Source organism: Diadema antillarum, unplaced genomic scaffold, assembly GCF_040938485.1.
Source record: "Diadema antillarum isolate AM-2024a unplaced genomic scaffold, OU_Dant_1.0 seq00002149_RagTag, whole genome shotgun sequence".
Taxonomy (NCBI): Eukaryota; Metazoa; Echinodermata; class Echinoidea; order Diadematoida; family Diadematidae; genus Diadema; species Diadema antillarum.
In genome coordinates this window covers 70,868-90,580 of record NW_027272788.1, presented here as the reverse complement: position 1 = coordinate 90,580, position 19,713 = coordinate 70,868, and the positions used below count along the sequence as shown (strand labels likewise).

Genomic DNA, 19,713 nt, shown 5'->3' with positions numbered 1-19,713 from the left:
AATCATAAATTTTGTATATAGGACATTAAGATGAACATGATGTTTTCTTTTCACTGGAGTGTTTCCCTATGTTACTCAGAAAATTCAAGAGGATTGTAAGGGAGACAGAAACAAAACAAACAAAATCTGGCACAACTGAACAGTATCTCCTCAGACCCCCAGGGGAAATGAGACAGAAAAAACCCTGAGCAAAATAGGCATGATTGGTGTCATCTTCAGCTGTTATCTCCTTCTTATAAAGAGAGGTGTAATAAGCGACTTGCTATTGTGTCATTGGCATTCATACATGTAGGAAAGGTGTGACATAGTGCAGGTATGCCGTTGGTTGCCTGTCATTTTATCCTTTTCAGTGGCAATCAGATTCAAATAAATTATTGACATATTATTACTATGGTCAAGGAAACAATTGCTAAGCTATAATTGTGATTGATTAATTGATTGAGTGATTGAGTGAGTTAGTGAGTGAATGAGTGATGATTGATTGATTGATTGATTGATTGATTGATTGATTGGTTAATTGATCGATCGATTGAGAAGGACCTTTTTCACCGAATTCGTATCAGGATCACTATGATTAACAGATTTTTAAAAGACAGGAATGTCTACAGCAAAATTTGTTTTAAATCATGTGACTCCGGAGTGATTCAAGTTTTTGCCTGTTTCTTTGTCTGTGTGTCTGTCTGTCTGCTTGTTGATTTAGTAATTTTATATTTTGTTGTTGTTTGTTGTTTACCGACAGTGTGCTGATCCCATCCAAATACTTCCGTTTCGCCCGGCGGGTCACAGACCTTCCGTTCAGCGTCCAGGTAATAAAGGGAGGGGGAAAGCCGCTCCACGCGCACGTCAAGTTGACGGCACGAGTCTGCAAGCCATATACTTGGCTGTCTGACAGTGATGGGTTGAGGAACGGAGCATCTGCGTGGACAAGAACAAAATGGTATGATGATAGAAAATAACGAATGAAGAAAACTTTGGACTCTTAGTGCGAATATAGAGCAAGGATTACAAAAGAACATCTCGTCTTTATAAAATTATTCAAGTATACACCTAACTTGCGTATTATACTACACTCAAATTATTCAAATTAGATACACGAACATTTACTACTACTACTACTACTACTACTACTATACACTACTAATTCGAGGAGCTTTAAGCCTATGCCAACTCGGGTTCCATAAACGAAGTTGCATCTCCAAACCTATCTATTATCTAGCATGGCTGTCCTCAGTTCATTAATGCCATCAAGGCCGGTGTCCTTCTTCAGTACACTGAAGAAAGGGGCCCTACTTCTTCCTCTTTTTGCAAGAGTATAAAACTGTGGTAAGACTGATCATTGGTATGTTGATCCCACTCCCTGAAAAGAAACCCTTTCCCTTTACTAAACTTCATTTTCAAAGAATGGCAAGCATGAAATCCAATCTTCATCCCACACATATTGTGAGAAGGCAATATTCTACACTTTTGTACATGTGGATGGATGCATATTCAATTCAATTCAATTCAATTCAATTCAATTCAATTCAATTCAATTCAATTCAATTCAATTCAATTCAATTCTCAATAGTTTATTTAATTGAATTAAATAGTTTATGCATAGATGCATACGACGAGTTATTGCTAGGTTGTAAGAGTTATAGCTTCTCTTCTACAGCTGTAGCTACAATAATTAGGTTTGATATATTTTGTGTGAATAGGAATTGTTAGGGTGTGAGAGTATATTATGCATTTTTGCCAGTACATGTTTTATCAAATCCCTCAGATGTGTCACCATGTAAATTATTTTTACATAGTCTCAAAAAAAGGAATGCCATCCCTATGAAACAAAGCATAAGGATAAACTGGTATCACATATGTGCATAATAATGATCATTTTTAAGAAGAGTCTCATAGTCCGATGTAGGTAGCTAGTGATGTTTGTTTGTGCGACTGCAGAAAACCAGTTCAAAGCTCAGTCAGGACTCGCTGGACCCGTGGGTAACAGGTCTGATATTGACCGCAAATGCAAGCTAAAAATAACGTTAACGTTATCCCCCTCCCAAACCCCCAGAAAGGAGGAGAACTGCATAATGGGGTGGAAATGAGGAATCTGCCGGACATGCCCACGGAAGATGGATATAGATTCTTTCCTATTCGTTTATTAGTCTGTGTAACGCGTTGTATAAACTAAATCTTCCATCAAATTGATTCATCCCTTGAAGAAAAAGCAGCATTAATATTTTTTTCAGGAGTATACTTATTATCATAGCTATGATAATTGCATGGCGTGCAGTGTCGGGATTACACGCACACTAAAAAAAAAAAAAACAGTTTAAACTCCTCGATATGATTTACACTTTAGAGGTTTGAAACCATCTGAAATCCAGGCGATACCGATAATAATGTAGGTGCAGATCCAAAAAGAAAGAAAAAAGAAAGAAAGAAAAACCGTATTCCTCATCATGAAGAATAAACCTAAATGCCAAATCATTTCAAATACAGTGTTGATATGTGTACAAATTGCCCCCTATAAAAAACATATATGGTTATTATTTATTTATACATGTATAATATAGACATACATATTAAGATAGAACAAAAACTTCAATCAAGCAGACATAACTTAATGCAGCTCAATGAATAGCTTTGCCCATATGTATTTCCCCCAGTGAGAGTATCTTCAATAATGTGTTGTCTTGGTTTTTGCGATGAATCTACGTGAATGAGATAACACCTCTTGTGAAACAGATAAATATATCTTATGTAACTCTTTATAATCTTTCGCTTATTAACATGTGCGTCAATAACGACAGTGTAATGGAGGTAGGCGCTTGATGGTTAACCCATAACTGTGCTGTTGTTTGTTTGTTTGTTTGTTTGTTTGTTTGTTTGTTTGTTTGTTTGTTTGTTTGTTTAAACGTATCCCGCAGTGACACGTAATCATAGTCTTCCCGCATAAACAGAACTGGTTACAACTGGCGTGACTATTCAGATTTATGCTATAAAGCTGGAGAAAACAATTGACCAATAGCTCCTGAGTCGACATTAAGAGAGGGGGAGGAGGAGGGGAGGGGGAGGGGAAGGAGAAGGGCGGAGAAAATGCGGCTGTAGGCATACAATGGAATTATAAGCTGCAACTTCCTCCCATTCGGTTCAGCTCTTGGCTTTATCGAAGCAGTGTGACTTTGCGAAATGTCCACAATTTAAATATAGGCCTAGTGCACTGAGGAAATGTATTCCTTCTTCCATCACAAACGTTTTACATCTCATGATTTGCCGTTGTTAGTTACATCTCCATTCTGTTAGTATGTATACTCGTTTATTCGCATTTTAATATTTCGGGATGTTTACGTAAGTTCACTTTGTAACTATACAAAAAACAGAAACTTTCGGGAATAGTGTGGTTTGTGTATCGTTTTGTTATGATTTGCGCTATTCATTTCAAACATGGCATAAGGTATAACAGTACAATCTTTTGTCATTTGAGCAATATCCTCGTCTCATAATTATGTTTGTTTCAATTGTAGAATTATCAGAATTTACTAAATCGCTGAGAAAATAACTGATCCTTTAATTGACAGCCCGATTCAGAATAATAAAGCTATTCCCTGAAAGTGAAAGATTTGTGTATATTATTATAAAAAACCTCCCTATTAATCAATTAAAACAATGAATGTAACCAGTTTCACATAGATTACAGTATACATCTTAACTTGCCATTCAGTGAGAGTATGATGGCAATTTTCCCTTCAATACTACCCCACGACATAATGACTTAAAGCACGCGCCTAGCATTATCTCGCACAAAAATCTGTGAAAAGTGAGAATGATGATTCAACAACAGCTATCGGATTCTTTGCCAAATTATCGTGTAGCTAGCCAAATAAGACTATTTCGTGCGAATTCTAACTTCAAATTCATTTGTAATTGATGACAAGAACGCTGTTTCACGGCGGCAGGTTTGACCCCCAATAACTTTTGCAGGTTTTGTCTATGATTTACAGAAGCTTCGGGTGAAAATATAAACCAAGCTGATGGAAGATAACTCCTGTCACGATTAGCTTCCTTGTGAAGTCAGACAGACTGGGTATAGTGTTGCACACACGACAGGAAATGAACTGAACAAGACCATTCAGACTATTTCAACCTCGACATGCTTGTTATGACTGTGAAACGTGACGGAATTAAATTCTTGTTAATAATGTTCATGAAGTTTAAGTGCTAAGAGACAGGCAAGGAATCAACGGATGAGACAGAGAGAGAGAGAGAAAGAGAGAGTGAGAGAGAGAGAGGGAGGGAGATAAAAGAACAAAATAATAATGAAGAAGAAGAAGAAGAAACGAGAGAGGGTAAACAGCATTCCAATGGAGTAACCAAGCGAGAGATTATTTCTGAATATTCATTCGGTAGGGCAGCAAAAGTCTCGATTTTTCTTCACGTACGCATAGTTCTGCGCTGCTTCGTATTGTGTGTGGTCACCACAGAACTCGTGTGTAGAATTCTGTGGTGCTCACACAGCGATGCTGTGTGTTTTGGGTAGGTGTGTGTAGGTGTACGCGTGTACAAATCGTCTGTGTACTGTATATAGCTGTCTGCACGCAGGTGGATGCGTGCACCAACCGCGATCTGAACTTGAAGGCCGTGTCACACCAGCCTTGCGTGCGACTTGCAAAGAACAATTTTGACTACCCGGAGGTCCCCGTAGATGATCCTCACATGACAGTACCTAGCATGTATCTCAAAAGTAGACGCCCGGAGGTGCGCACGCATATTTTTTTACCCGCAACCGTGTTTAGGCCCTGTCATACCTATCCGGGCAAGCTACTCGGGCTTGTTACGTGTAGGGATTTTCTAGCATACCGGACATTCCTGAGGGCGGAAAAGGATTTGTGCGAGTCAGCGCATGTGTCTTACTTGCTGGACGCGTTATACTTGCGAGTATACTGTGTGACCTTTGTACCAGTCGCGTGGGGGCTGACAACTCAGTGAAGGAATTCCTCTAATGGAATGGCTGAAATCTCACAGAATTTCATTAAGGCCGTGTCACACCAGCCTTGCGTGCGACTTGCAAAGAACAATTTTGACTGCCCGGAGGTCCCCGTAGATATCCGCACATGACAGTACCTAGCATGTATCTCGAAAGTAGTCGCCCGGAGGTGCGCACGCATATTTTTTTTACCCGCAACCGTGTTTAGGCCCTGTCACACCTTTCCGGGCAAGCTACTCGGGCTTGTTACGTGTAGAGATTTTCTAGCATACCGGACATTCCTGAGGGCGGAAAAGGATTTGTGCGAGTCAGCGCATGTGTCTTACTTGCTGGACGCGTTCTACTTGCGAGTAAACTGTGTGACCTTTGTACCAGTCGCGTGGGGGCTGACAAATTTAATAGTGAAGGAATTCCTCTAATGGAATGGCTGAAATCTCACAGAATTTCATTATCTTGGCTGCATACGGGACTGCGAAGTACCTGCGTGGGAATTGCCTGGGAAGTACTGCCGCTAAGGGTCTCCTACTGGCGTTCTGCGTGGACCTCTACGGGCATTCCCGCGACTCACCCGGAAAAAGTTTTGGTCATGCTCAAAACTTGGCTGCGGTTAAATCGGACTTGCGTGAGCACCTCCGGGCAACTACGCGCTAGATACTGCCAGGTGCGGACCAACTGCGGAGAGCTCCTTGGAGTAAATTTGTTTCCCCGCAAGTCAAGCCGCAGAAGTTCCCCCGTACGGTATGACAAGGCATGAATGAAAATTGCAAACATTCTCGTTCGCCCGCTGAAAATCTTCTACGTGCTGGAAACTACCTCCTCGCCACAAGCCCGCGTTATGGTGTGACACGGCCTTTATCTTGGCTGCATACGGGACTGCGAAGTACCTGCGGGGGAATTGCCTCGGAAGTACTGCCGCTAAGGGTCTCCTACTGGCGTTCTGCGTGGACCTCTACGGGCATTCCCGCGACTCACCCGGAAAAAGTTTTGGTCATGCTCAAAACTTGGCTGCGGTTAAATCGGACTTGCGTGAGCACCTCCGGGCAACTACGCGCTAGATACTGCCAGGTGCGGACCAACTGCGGAGAGCTCCTTGGAGTAAATTTGTTTCCCCGCAAGTCAAGCCGCAGAAGTTCCCCCGTACGGTATGACAAGGCATGAATGAAAATTGCAAACATTCTCGTTCGCCCGCTGAAAATCTTCTACGTGCTGGAAACTACCTCCTCGCCACAAGCCCGCGTTATGGTGTGACACGGCCTTTATCTTGGCTGCATACGGGACTGCGAAGTACCTGCGGGGGAATTGCCTCGGAAGTACTGCCGCTAAGGGTCTCCTACTGGCGTTCTGCGTGGACCTCTACGGGCATTCCCGCGACTCACCCGGAAAAAGTTTTGGTCATGCTCAAAACTTGGCTGCGGTTAAATCGGACTTGCGTGAGCACCTCCGGGCAACTACGCGCTAGATACTGTCAGGTGCGGACCAACTGCGGAGAGCTCCGGGGAGTAAATTTGTTTCCCCGCAAGTCAAGCCGCAGAAGTCCCCCCGTACGGTATGACAAGGCATGAATGAAAATTGCAAACATTCTTGTTCGCCCGCTGAAAATCTTCCACGTGCTGGAAACTACCTCCTCGCCACAAGCCCGCGTAGCTTGCCCGGAATGGTGTGACACGGTCTTCAAGAAATAACAGTTGCCAAAAGTCCTAAGCAACTGCTATTCAAATAAATAATGGGTGAAAATATGGATTATTCATAGTCTGACATAAATAGTCAAAAACTTAAAACGGATTGCAACTCAAACCCCGAAACCCAATACCCAAAACCTAAAACCCCAAACTCAAACTCAAAGCCCAAAGCCCAAAACCCAAAACCCAAAACCCAAAACCCAACGCCCAACGCCCAACGCCCAACACCCAACACCAAAAACCCAAAACCCAAAACCCAACACCCGACGCCCAACACCCAACACCCAAAACCCAATCCCCGTTGGTAAACCATGGAGCTATTTCCTTGTAGAACTGATGATAGTATACAAAAAACTTGTCTACATAATATATCCGAATTATAAGATCACATGGGTTTTGACGAAATGGTTAATGTTTGTGACAGAGCAAAGTCTATGAACTAGCATTTTCTTCGTTTGTCTATGATACCACTTTATATTTGAGTCTTAAATGTGATGAAATCTGGTGGTAGCTAATAGTTAATGAAGCAGGCTCTCAAATTATAAAGTCAGTAGAATCCATCCCAGCGTGAACAGTGCGTGAATAAGTTTATTACGATGAATAATCACTCACGTCTCACGTTCACCCCAAGCGATTTCGACGCCTTGCCCAGAGCGTTGGTGGCGTCACAGATATACGTGCCTCCCTGAGACACGCTTTGGATGGACAAATGCAGCTGCTGGCCATCCACTCTCTGACGACCGCCAGGCAAAAGTTGACCCGGAAGTGCTCTCCGCCATGACACCCTGGGTTCAGGCTCGCCCGTGGCATTGCACTCCAGATTCACTGTGGAGCCGACATTCGTCGTGACTGTCTGTGTGATGAAGCTTATGGTGGGGGCTGCTCAGCGTCATCAATTCAAACACGTGAAAAAGAAAGACCAAAATATTCGTTAACCATAAATTGCAATTGCCTGCTATCATATAATCCAATCTCATTAAAACTATGAAGGTAAAACACGTATCACTCACTGCCAAACCCTTCCTTTGTGACATTACATTCCACATAGTATCACATTTCTGCAATAATGTACAACTTATCAAAATTAGATACCGATAATAACTTATGGATTAATACCAGAATCTTTTCGTAATAAAAATTCTACATTTGATTTAAGATTCATGAGATGATTTCTGGGTCGTTGATATAATCTTCGAGATAGCACAAACTTTTTCCTCCTCCTCCTCCCCCCCCCCCCCCCCCAACAAATATAGGTACAAACAATGTGGTATGAGACGACATTGTTCACCAGTAAGACATTTGTTACTTTCTCAATAACGCATATCCAATATTCTCAGCTGCACTGAATATTGACCAACGGCAGTCTGTTGCATATCACTTTATACATCCCACATTTTTCGCTCCCGCGTGTTTAAAAATTTGCTCATATTCCATCTGTCAACGGACTGGTATTTAACGTTTCTGTTTTTATATAATGACAGTTCTCCAACAAATATTTTTCTGAGATTTATATAGTTCTAACCCTGCGGTAGCAGGGTAGCAGGAACTTAACGCTATAGCTACCTAATACAATGTAAAAACATCGGTTTTAGATTTAACACCATGTAAAAACATCCTTGTGAGATTTAACACCATGGGTGTTAAATCAAAAACCGATCAAACTTCAATAGAGGACCACACCCACAGGTGTAGAAAATGTATTGTGACGGTGTTAAAAAGTGTTCGCCTGGCACTTCGTGGTGTTAATTTGACACTGTGGCTGGTGATATTTTTGACACTGCGCTAGAGTTAATTCAATAATGACACCGCATGGTGTTGATATATTATTGGTCTTGTTAATTTCAATGGTATAATCACCCGTCAGCTTCAATACGGGACCACACCAACTGGTGTTACTGTGGTGTAAATGTATTTACAGATTTTTTTTCAAAAATCAAGAACTTTATCGCAAAATTCTTTATCGTCTTGTTGAAGTTCAAAATTAACAAGAAGTGCAGTAACTAAGAAACTATTCAAAAAAAAAAAATTAAATTTTGAAATGACACCCGGAGGTGTTAATCTAACACCATGAATGAGCACCCGGAATTTAACACCAGCTCAGTGTTTCATATTTAACACCGGACTTTTTGCAGTGTAGTAACACCAGCTACAAAATACAGATGGAGAAAAAAACATGTATAAAGAACAATGAATCAATTGCATTTTGTACGCATGCGCAATGCCACGTGATACGCTAGGTTGTGGATGAGTGGCCTCATTTGTACAGATTAAATAGATCCTCGCGAAGGTTAATTAGTTCCCCATGATTAAATACGCCGTGAATAGTTAACTCAGCATCGAAGTCAAAACCGCAAACATTCACCTGGAAGCCGAATGGTTTTGGTTATAAATTTAGAAGCAGTGGAATTGATTGGCCTACAGTGGCTCTGAGAGGAATATCTTTATTCAAAGGAAATTTGCGTTTGAGGGAAACAATGAAAATGAAGCATCAAGATAATTACTATACATGGGCATGAAATACGTTTGCAAGGTTTCTGAATAATATTCAGTATGCCTACGTCCTTCTGGCCAAATTCACACTGAATTGCTGTCATACATTAGTGTAACTATTCGAACAGCAAAGATAATTGGTAAGGAATAGACCGCTAGTGCATGACTAATGATCATCGCATAGCTCTGTTGCAGGGTCACTCGCCACGATGTGTTGATAGAATATCCGTTCTGTAAATCTGTGTCCAGCTTACATGAAGTGGACAGCATATGTCTGCAGCCGCGTTTTGCTATGACGATGCTTAATCGATCAATTAGAAACTGTTGTAAAGGAAATTGAATGCTTTAAACTGACTCAAAATTCGTCTATGACCGAAGTAGTTCGAAATATTTACACATTGATTCCCCATGTTACCATTAACTTGAGTATGGACTATACGGTTCACATGACGGCCAGGCCATACTGATATCAATTTTCACATCTAGTAGTCAAACCGACCGAATGGAATAGACTGAAACCGCCGTTCCACAAAACAGCAAAACCTTTCCCAGTTACATATTAAGGCCATAATGTAACCGTCCCACACATGTCTTGTGACTTTGTGCACTAACAATGAGTATATTAGATTTATGCGTTTCGAAAGCCGGATCAGCGACCATGCAACATAAATCACAATATATACATTTTGAAATTTGCAATAACAATTATTTTCACTGCTTTTTCATCATTTTCGGCATTATGGTACAACACCGTCATCCCAACTAGCATCTTTATTGGAAGCCTTTAGGGGAAAAGGGCATAAAGGAAAACTGAGTGGAAGAAGCGCATCATCGTGTTGGACCCCCTTGTTTTGTTTAATCGTAATGATGCTTTTCACTATCAGTTGCCAAACAGTTAGGCCTTGTCCATTGTATTGGCAATCGTTCTGTATGGAAATTAAGATGAAACGCATGCGGATGCTGTTATATTCATAGAAATCACGAAAATTGATGAAATTACAAAATAGCCATATACCTGTCGAATATCTATTTTGTATGTACAATGTGATAATTAATGTAATTGCAAAGCAATGCCATACAGAGAATAAATCAAATCAAATCAAATCAAATCAAGTTATATCAAATCAAGTTATATCAAATCAAAATAACCAAACGTGTGTTTATACGCACCCCCTACTCTGAGCTGGGCGACGGCCTGTTTGGTGGCGGTCGATGTCTGGACCTGACATCGCCACACCCCGGCGTCCTCTACCTGCGCATTGACTATTTCAATGGTCACTCGACCCTTGACCGATGTGTCCATCGAATATCGATCTCTAGCTTCTGCCTTCTTCGTCTTGACCTGTGTAGCAAGTGGACAGGGGAGGGGATATTGGTCTTTTAAAGGGAAAATACATTCTTTGCTTTCTGGGAAACGGGAAAATCAGAGAAGTAGATCAAAGAAACTGTGTATAAAAAAAAAAAAACTCAGACCCACACACATAAGATATAAGCTTTTCAAAGTTTAAAGGGGAAGGCTAGTAACTGATCAGTAGGAATCAGTGGGAATGCTGGGAGATGATTTTTCCAATCCCTATGGGATTCATTTAAGAGTACATTATATATCTATTGTTGTGTGAAAATAATTTGCTTCAGAACGGTCTCATATTCAAGTAACGTGCAGCTTAATGACTCGTCACTGACCAGGGACTCTAACCTGGAAACATTAAACTGCACATTACTTGAATATGAAACCATTCTGAAGCAAATAATTTCCACACAATAATAGATATACCGTGTATAATGTACTCTTGAATGAATCCCAGAGGGATTGGAACAATCATCTCCCAGCATTTCCACTGATTCCCACTGATCAGTTACTAGCCTTCCCCTTTAACCCTAACCAGGCCGGGCTTTTTTGGGTGTTCTGTGGCCGGGGAGGGGTTGATTCAACCCCCCCCCCCCCCGAGATCTCGGCCATCGATCGCGCAATCGCCATGAAATTTGGCACGTGCATTACCTGTGGGGTATTCTACCAAGCTATACAAAAATAAATGGAAATATTTGTCATAATAATTAATTATGCTAATATATGCATAAAATCATACATTTTGTTCTAAATCAGAAATTAAAGCTTCTAGAATCCTAATTTTTGGTGAAAACATTCTTTGTAGCATTCCAAACAATGTACTTGAAAAAAAATTTGGTATCAAAATCAATTTCTTATGTATTTCATTGTTTTATAAATTTCTTATGTATTTCTTTGTTTTTCCGACCTTTTGTTTTATCTTTTTTTCTGCAAAATTTATGACAGAACCTATTTCAACCATAATTATGCTAAAATTAATTGGTTTCAGCCTATGAAAGTGAAAATAAATATATCTTTATGAATAATAAGAGAAAACTCCATTTGCATAGACTTTATACACAAAATCACGTTTTTGAGCCATTTTCGGTCTGACAGGCATGTATAAAACATCATGCAGCGTCGTAACAGTATGCGCAATTTTCGTGAAAATGGTGTCAAAAGATGCGCGAGACTTGAAAATAAAAAGTCAGTGAACGGCGCGGTGAAAAAATTTCGCGCGGCGGAGTAGTCGCGAAAAATGTCGAGGGGGGGTTGATTCAACCCCCCCCCCCCTTTTTAGGGTTAAGAGAGAAAGACAAATTGGCAACTCGGTGTAACGTGTAGGGGTTGAGCAGCTCTCTGTTGTTTTGTTCTGAATACAAAATTCCTGTAAGTTTCTCTTTTCTCAAATATTTGGGCACGGGCAGAATCAATCGTGTTCTAGAACTCCTACATCACACAGAGTCACCAAATGTTATTTGCTTTACTCTCTAAAATGTTGACAAATCGTAACTTTGTGTGTGTGTGTGTGTGTGTGTGTGTGTGTGTGTGTGGGTGTGTGTGTGTGTGTGTGTGTGTGTGTGCGTGCGTGTATGTGTGTGTGTGTGTCTGATTTCCCCCTAAACCTCTCACAGATCTACTTCTCTGATATTTCTATTTTCACATGGAGCGACATTTTATCATAATAGAATATCCTTTTAAATTGATTAGGTGGAAACAGGGAACAAAGCTCCTTGGGGACACGATCAGCGTGCCCTTACCGTACGGATAATCTTAACCCGTTCCATACTGAATTCTTAATTCCCCATAAACTTAACACACAGGTAACCAGGTTCCCGTAGGTAACGGGTTAAGAGACCATTACGGATTTGCCGAGCAAGTTGAAATGTGAGTCAATCCGTCATTTCATTAGCCCGATGAAGAATAAAATACGATATGTGAAAATGTGCCAAATACGTTTTACTCGGTGGAGGAAAAGTCATATATATATATATATATATAGAGAGAGAGAGAGAGTTTAGATGACATCTCGCACGCAAGCATCCGATCTAACTTCAGCCCATTTTCATTAAACTATGGCTGTTTAGTAGCCATGTTTATAGTATGTTTCAGAGGGGGGTTCTGAGGAGAAACGTTTGGAAATTATACATCATTGGGAAGTTTCCATGGCGACTGGAAATTTTTGAAACACTCGCTAATGATTTGTACGTTCAGTTCTTTATCAGTTTTTCATATTTGACGGGTTAAAACCCTCGTAAACACGACATAATTGCAAGCAAAAGAATATGATGTACAACACGTTAACAGCGCTGGGCAAGAATTAAGCATGCTGGAAATACCAGAAAACTTGGCAACTTAGAAAAGCAAGATATGAAATACTAGGTCAAGGAATTAACCTTCTCAATTTGACTCTTTTTCAGAGATAAATCTGTGGAAGTGGATTTGTTTTGTATAGGTTGGCGGTGAATCAAATTTTTGGTTGAAACAGAGTTATCTTGGACACGTAAGTCGAGAATCACTGAATGATATTCAGACGCTTTGAAAAAGCCATTATCTCGACAGAAAAATGCAGTAGATTTCTGAAAGAACGATTAATAGAAGCCTAAGCATCACTATCTAAAATGCCCTTTTTCCCCTTCGAAGATTTTTTAGCACCAAACATCTATTTTAAGAAGCGCTCGTAATCTATCATCATCAAAAATATATCTGAGCAAGAAAAATAAAGCCGTGATCTGAAGCAGCTAACGTGGTGAAATCAAATCTCTACGCTCGGCGCATTGTGACGCTGGTGAACGAGTCACTGCGACTTCGTACTGATTACGAGCGATGGCTCACTTGTGCTTCATAATCGCGGATTTCCTGTTATCAAACTCTCCCGATACTCAACTGAAGTAAAAAGTAACAGGGAAATTAATGTTGGTTCTATTTCTATGAAAATGTACAACTGTACAATCCAAGTTGAGATTTTAACAAAGTGTGTTCTTTCAGAATCTCGGATCACGAAGGCACTTTATTGGGTGTAGAAAGCACCTGCTTATGGTCGACAGAAAATTATTGTACATATATATAAATATATAATACATATAAATATATATATATATATATATATATATATATATATATATATTACATATGGATATCTGAGAATAGACATTTAGTGGGAAGCCATATCAAGTCCGACGATCCAAACAAATTGTAAGGACATCAGTATACACATAAATTGTAAGAATGTGTATTCTAGAAATTTGAAAGACTATCCAGTGTGCAATTCTTGTTTGATGAAAATTGCTGACCTAAAACAAGCTAATTAAAGTTAAATCATGTGGAACAACACTCATAATCCTTTGTGTCCACCTTATCATTAATGCTGCATTTGATATTTATACATACTGCATGTACTTAGACGAACGATTCTTTTTATTTCAAAGTTTATTTCTTGAAAGGACCCCAGGTAACAGATTCAGAATTCAATGCTCAATTGCGAAAATCGCTTGTTTTAAAGCAAAATTGAAAGTGATTTAAAGTGCCTATCGAACCCATTGCACTATGAATGCACAAACTTGGAAATCCATACCCAAACACGAAATTGAATGCTCACATCCGAATATGAACTTGTAACAACTAATTTGGGTGCCTATTAGAAACGAATATAAAAACGTTAAACATGAAATCCCTTGACATACGATTTTGAATACAGACAAAATGAAAATAAATTACATTCTTACGAAATTGACTAGAAAAAGAAAACATAGATTATATAGAAAGTACAATGTACATGCGCGCAGGCATACACACACACATTATATACATTAATCAGTATATTCTCATAGTGAGTAAAATATGATTTTTTTGGCATGGTGATTAAAACATTGAAATTGTTGTAAGCATCTCTGTGATTTTCTGCAGATGTACATTGTTAAATTATTTTATATGCTTTATTTGATTTTTATTCTCACAAACTGATAGGCCTATTCACAGCTTCCGATCAAAGTCATCGAATGACTTAATGAATGAACACTCTTCCAGAGCTTGAGAGCAATGTCATGGCTAAATTTCCACAATAAACATTCCCTGCTGGTCTATGACAAATTCTTGCTGTGTGACTTATGTATATATGAGGCCTGTCCAGTCACACTGCAGTCACACTCATATACTATATGAGCGTGTGTGTGTGTGTGTGTGTGTGTGTGTGTGTGTTTATAGGTAAGCCTTTGCAAGGTTAGATACGAATTGCAAGATAAGCAAAGAAATTACCTACACAGACACAAATTTTTAAGGATCTTGTATAATCAGGAAACTTTATATTTCCCCCCCCCCCTTTCTCTCTCACACACACACACTCTGTCTCTTTCATTCTCTCTCTGAACAAGAGTATCATAGGTCAGTCATTTATCAAGTATATTGTTTGATGACCTTTGAGTGTTCGTTCCGGAAGTGCGGTTAGGTAATAAGACTTACCCCGCCCTCAACCATAAGAGCATCGTCGTGGTACCACGAGAAAGCAGACGGCTCGGCCACTGTCACTGTGTCGCGGCAGGAGAGGAGAACATCGGCCCCTATCGGCAACGCGTCGCTCGAAGGCGCTGTAGTCACGACGACTGTTCCATGTACTATGTGATAAAGATCAGAACAAAACCATTTAATTTCCTACAAAAATTGTTTTCAAATCGAATGCGAAGATGTATGTTTCTGCAGTCGTCTACAAGTATGACATAAAGAAGGAAAATAGTAAGTCAGAACATTTTACCATTTTATTACACTTTTATTTTATTATTTCATTCCAACATTTATTTTTCTTCAAATCGAATGCGATACACAATGTTCTTACAACCATTCTACGAGCATAGCATACAGAATGAAAAGCAACAGCACAAGAATGAGAGGTAAATGAAAATAAGGGAGAAAAAGAAAAAAAGAACATATCATCTCAGGTACTTGTTATCTAAATTGGTATCTAGAGAGCACACACGACTCATACATCCTCACGGAGTGTAAAAAATAATTTAGCAGAAAAAAAGGAGAAAAAATACAGTACTTGAAATAGGATAAAAAGCTGTGAATTAATAGTAAAATCAAAGAATGAAGGTGACATAATTTTCACACCCATAATCACTTATATCTACAATAAATTCATAAAGTAAGAGAGTAACAAGATTCTTAGTACACGTGTTCCCAAACTTAGTGGTCAAAACATAAACGAAACACACATATACGCACTCAGACAAACATTCATCATCATCCTCCAACTATACCAAAGCAAAAAGTCAAGATATTGTAAGATATGTGATTTTATATTGAGAAGTCGTGAATGACATTAGCTAGAGATTTCTTCCACCTTGAATTTCACTGCTTGCGCCAAGAGAGTGGGTACGGATAAATCACTGACGGTATACTGTTTACCATTTGGAGCAGTTTACATTAAAAAACTGTTCGAGATATCAAATTTGATGCATATGTGTAGGTCAGTTGTATGATAAAACAGCCTACCATGTAAAAATTTCGCAATAAAGCATAAAATATAGATAGATATCAACATTTTTCTCATTAAACCATAACTGTAGACGATTTATTCTAGAAACCTTTTTATTACAACTATTGTTCACATTATGTATATTCAACAATACTTAACATTAATTTAAGTATACTGATTCAATTTTTTACGTTAGTTGTTTCTATTCCTAATTCACATTTAAAATCTATTTTGAAAGTATTTTAAAGCTAGGTTTTTGGTTCCTCTGCAAATGGTAAATTATGCCTTTAAATTTTCCCTTATATACGGCTATGAAGAAAGAAAGAAAAACAAACAAGTCCAAACATGCCAAAGCATTATCAGGCTGAAATCAGAGGAAAGAACAACTTCTTGGCCTGTAAACTACATCATCTGCCTGTTCGATGCCAGCCAATGTTAGAGGATGCACGTTATCAAGGACTATAGATGATAGCACAAAGTATACAGACTTGGAATTAAATACATATTTAACCTTTTTAATGGTCAGGGTACGCTATCTATTTCTTAGGTGTCAAGATTTGAAAGCGCGTATCATCAAGCATCTGTTAGATCCTGGCAAATACCAGAGACTTAGAATAAAATGCATATTTAAACTGTGTTTATATTGTAAATAGGAAGCCTGAAACAAGCACACACAAGTATTTGCGTTTCTTTAAAGGTCCTGTTTACTTTTGGGATTACTGATGTAAAAATGTTCACGATATCACGTTTTATACATATGTGTAGGTCAGTTGTATCACAAAACATCCTACCTTATAAAAATTTTGCAATACAGCGTAAAACATAAGGAGATATCACTCTTTTTCTGTTTTTAGTCTGGAAACATTTTTATTATAACTATTGTTCACATTTTGTATCTTAAAAGATACTTAACATGGATTATACTGATGAAAATCTTTACATTGGTTGTTTCTATCCCCAACTCACATTTTAAGAACTATTTTGTGGCACTAATGCTGGGTTTTTGTTTCATCGGCAAGTAAATCATGCCTTTAAAATCCTACTTTACATTTATGATGAAGTTTAACATTATAATTTCCTCCCTGATTTTTTTTTTTCGATTGAATAGTACCCGTCATATACATTGCATCGAGATGCAAGTACACCATTGACTGTCTATGCGAATAAATCCTAATTATGTATGTGTAATATATATATATGTATATATATATATATATATATATATATATATATATATATATAATATATATAATGTTCATATAGCCTACATCCGTTAGGAATATATCCGTCGGGAAAACATAGTTTGTTGAGGATTGATGAAAAGTGCTCGATTCTTGTAAACAAAATGTTAGTTTCTCTGCTTTCTCGTTCTCACCACAGCATGAAACCGCCGAGCAGGTAGCGGACAAGACGCCTAAGCACAGGTACATATGTATATGTATATGTATATATATATATATATATATATATATATATATATATATATATACGTATGTATATTTATCACAAAATAGAAGGTAAATTTGGTGAGTATATGTTGCAGTGACAAGAGAAACTGTTTTACAAAGTGAAAAACGAAAAAAAGCGAAACACGAAAGTCCTGTCTGGGTTAAGGATTTCAATTGCGTTGGAGAATGACTCCCGATTCACCAGGATTCATGCAACACTATAGCTATTTAAAAACAAAATGAATTAAAAATAGAATAGATTTATGAGACTATGATGGAGTAAGACGAGCTATTAGATCTGTTGCTTAATCAGGAACTCAAAAATTAGATGCGCGACCCATATGTCCATAAATATTTGAATAATTTGTTTGGAAACACTTTCATTTTTATTGCCAAGTAAGGCGTATCATTCGTCCTCACGTTCCATGATTTCATTATCCAATTAATGATTGACGTACGCGTTAATCGAATAGCCAAGTTCCCTGTCAAACACGCCACACAAAAATAAATTTGATAAAGTTTTACTGTCCGATGAAGATTTTATTGCCCCCCCCCCCCCAAAAAAAAAAAAAAAATGACTATTTTTTTCCTCAACAGTACAAATCATTACCGATTCAGGCAATACAGTGGAAAACTTGAATGGTGAACTTCGGTATTCCAGCTACTCATCAATTTGTCGGATTAATCACATTTTGGCAAACTGCTCGTGTTTTTTTTTTTCGAAATCACAGACGCATTGAGATATTTTCCCCTATTTTTTTATATATGTTATAATGATATCCATTATCACTGTTAATTCATCTACGGTATGCGTATAAAAGATATCTATTATACAGATATAATGCAAGGAGGAGAAAACAGAGAAATTTCATTGGTGACATAATTGAAACTAACATTTTGCCTAGAAAAATCACGTGACCATCATTTTCACTTTATTCCTGTAAAATACATAAATTGGCATTAATCTCCTTAAATTCAAAATGAATATGAAATTTCGATATTTTTCGTTAGTTCTTATATTTAATGGAAATATTCTGTGTATCTTTGTGTATAAGTGACGGCGCATGCTATAGTCTTTAACTTTATTCATCATAATACTCAGTGAAATATATCATGTAATACACATACTCAGAGCTTTTCTATTCCTTGTCAGAGGCAAATGACATTTCTGATAGGGAGATATTACATCGTTTCACATAAATTATATAACAAGAAATATGAATCTAAAAACATGAAAAGGGTAGGCCTACAAATATTTATGAAATTATAGAAGTTTATATAAATATACATACATACATAAATACATACAATATGTTTCTGCATTATCTCTTTATTTTTTTTAGCAATGAGACAGAGAGCAACGGACATGAAAACTTTAAAAGTAAAATCAGTAGTATTATTGATTTTTTTTTTTTCTATTATGATAAAGTGTTGATACCTAGCTTTCAAAATTTCAGGCTGATTTAATGTCCCTTGATTACTGTGCACAAAATAAAAATCAACATTGAGTGAATGAACGCTCATCCTTGAATTTCTTTTTGTGAAAATGACGTTCTGTATGTTGTTCATCGTCTACCAGGCACTTCAATTTACTTAAAATCTGATCTGTATATCAATTATACAAGAAAGATTCTGGATATACATTCATAGGTAAACACAGGACAAAAATGCACATTTTGCCCTTTGTTCTCATAGCATTTATGTTTCCATCGGAAGACAAATAAACTGAAGACACATTTACATAATAATAGTTATCATAATAATTTTCTGCTGGAGCATACTTGGGTGGTTGTTAAAGCAGTAGGATGTATCCATACGGGCAAGATTTTTGCAGTGTGAGCTTATTAAAACCAGGAAGCTCCAAAATGACCCCACCCCTCTCCTTTCCAGAGCCACCACCTCCCCTCGACCCCTCCCCTCCCCTTCCCCCGTTGTCCCACTGGGCCATCAGGCCGTACCTGTTGTAATTCCTGTCTCCATGATGTAGCCGGAGGAAATTGGCTTCGCTCTCTACCTCCTCCTTTCTATCTAGGGGACCATGGATTCATGGTATCATTCTATTCAATCTGATCCTAATGGCCCTGTCTGTCTGTCTGTGAGATTGTCCTCCTCGTCTTTCTGTCTGTCTGTCTGTCTGTCTGTCTGTCTGTTAGGCTTTCTCTCTCTGCCCTCCATCCATCCCTCCCTGTATCTATCTCTTCGCAAATGCAGCAGGGCACAAACCACAGAGCATAGAAGGTGCATAATGCATGAGGAGTACTCGAACTGCAACGTAACGCAGAGTGAAGACGTTCTTGTTGTTTCGCTTTGACTCTCTCCCTCTCTCTCTCTCT

The 19,713-nt window shown here is 38.5% G+C and overlaps 1 protein-coding gene across 1 annotated transcript; it reads right to left on the bottom strand.

The window, feature by feature from the left end:
* Window positions 1–733: 733 nt before the first annotated feature.
* Window positions 734–19,328, bottom strand: LOC139714054 (limbic system-associated membrane protein-like; the record flags this gene model as incomplete). The annotated part of the gene is made up of 5 exons (XM_071625783.1): window positions 19,256–19,328; window positions 14,921–15,072; window positions 10,306–10,477; window positions 7,258–7,524; window positions 734–915 (listed from the first exon to the last, which is right to left on the bottom strand). Coding segments are annotated over exons 1-5 (846 nt in total), but the record flags the coding sequence as incomplete, so codon positions are not given.
* Between the last annotated feature and the right edge of the window lie 385 nt (window positions 19,329–19,713).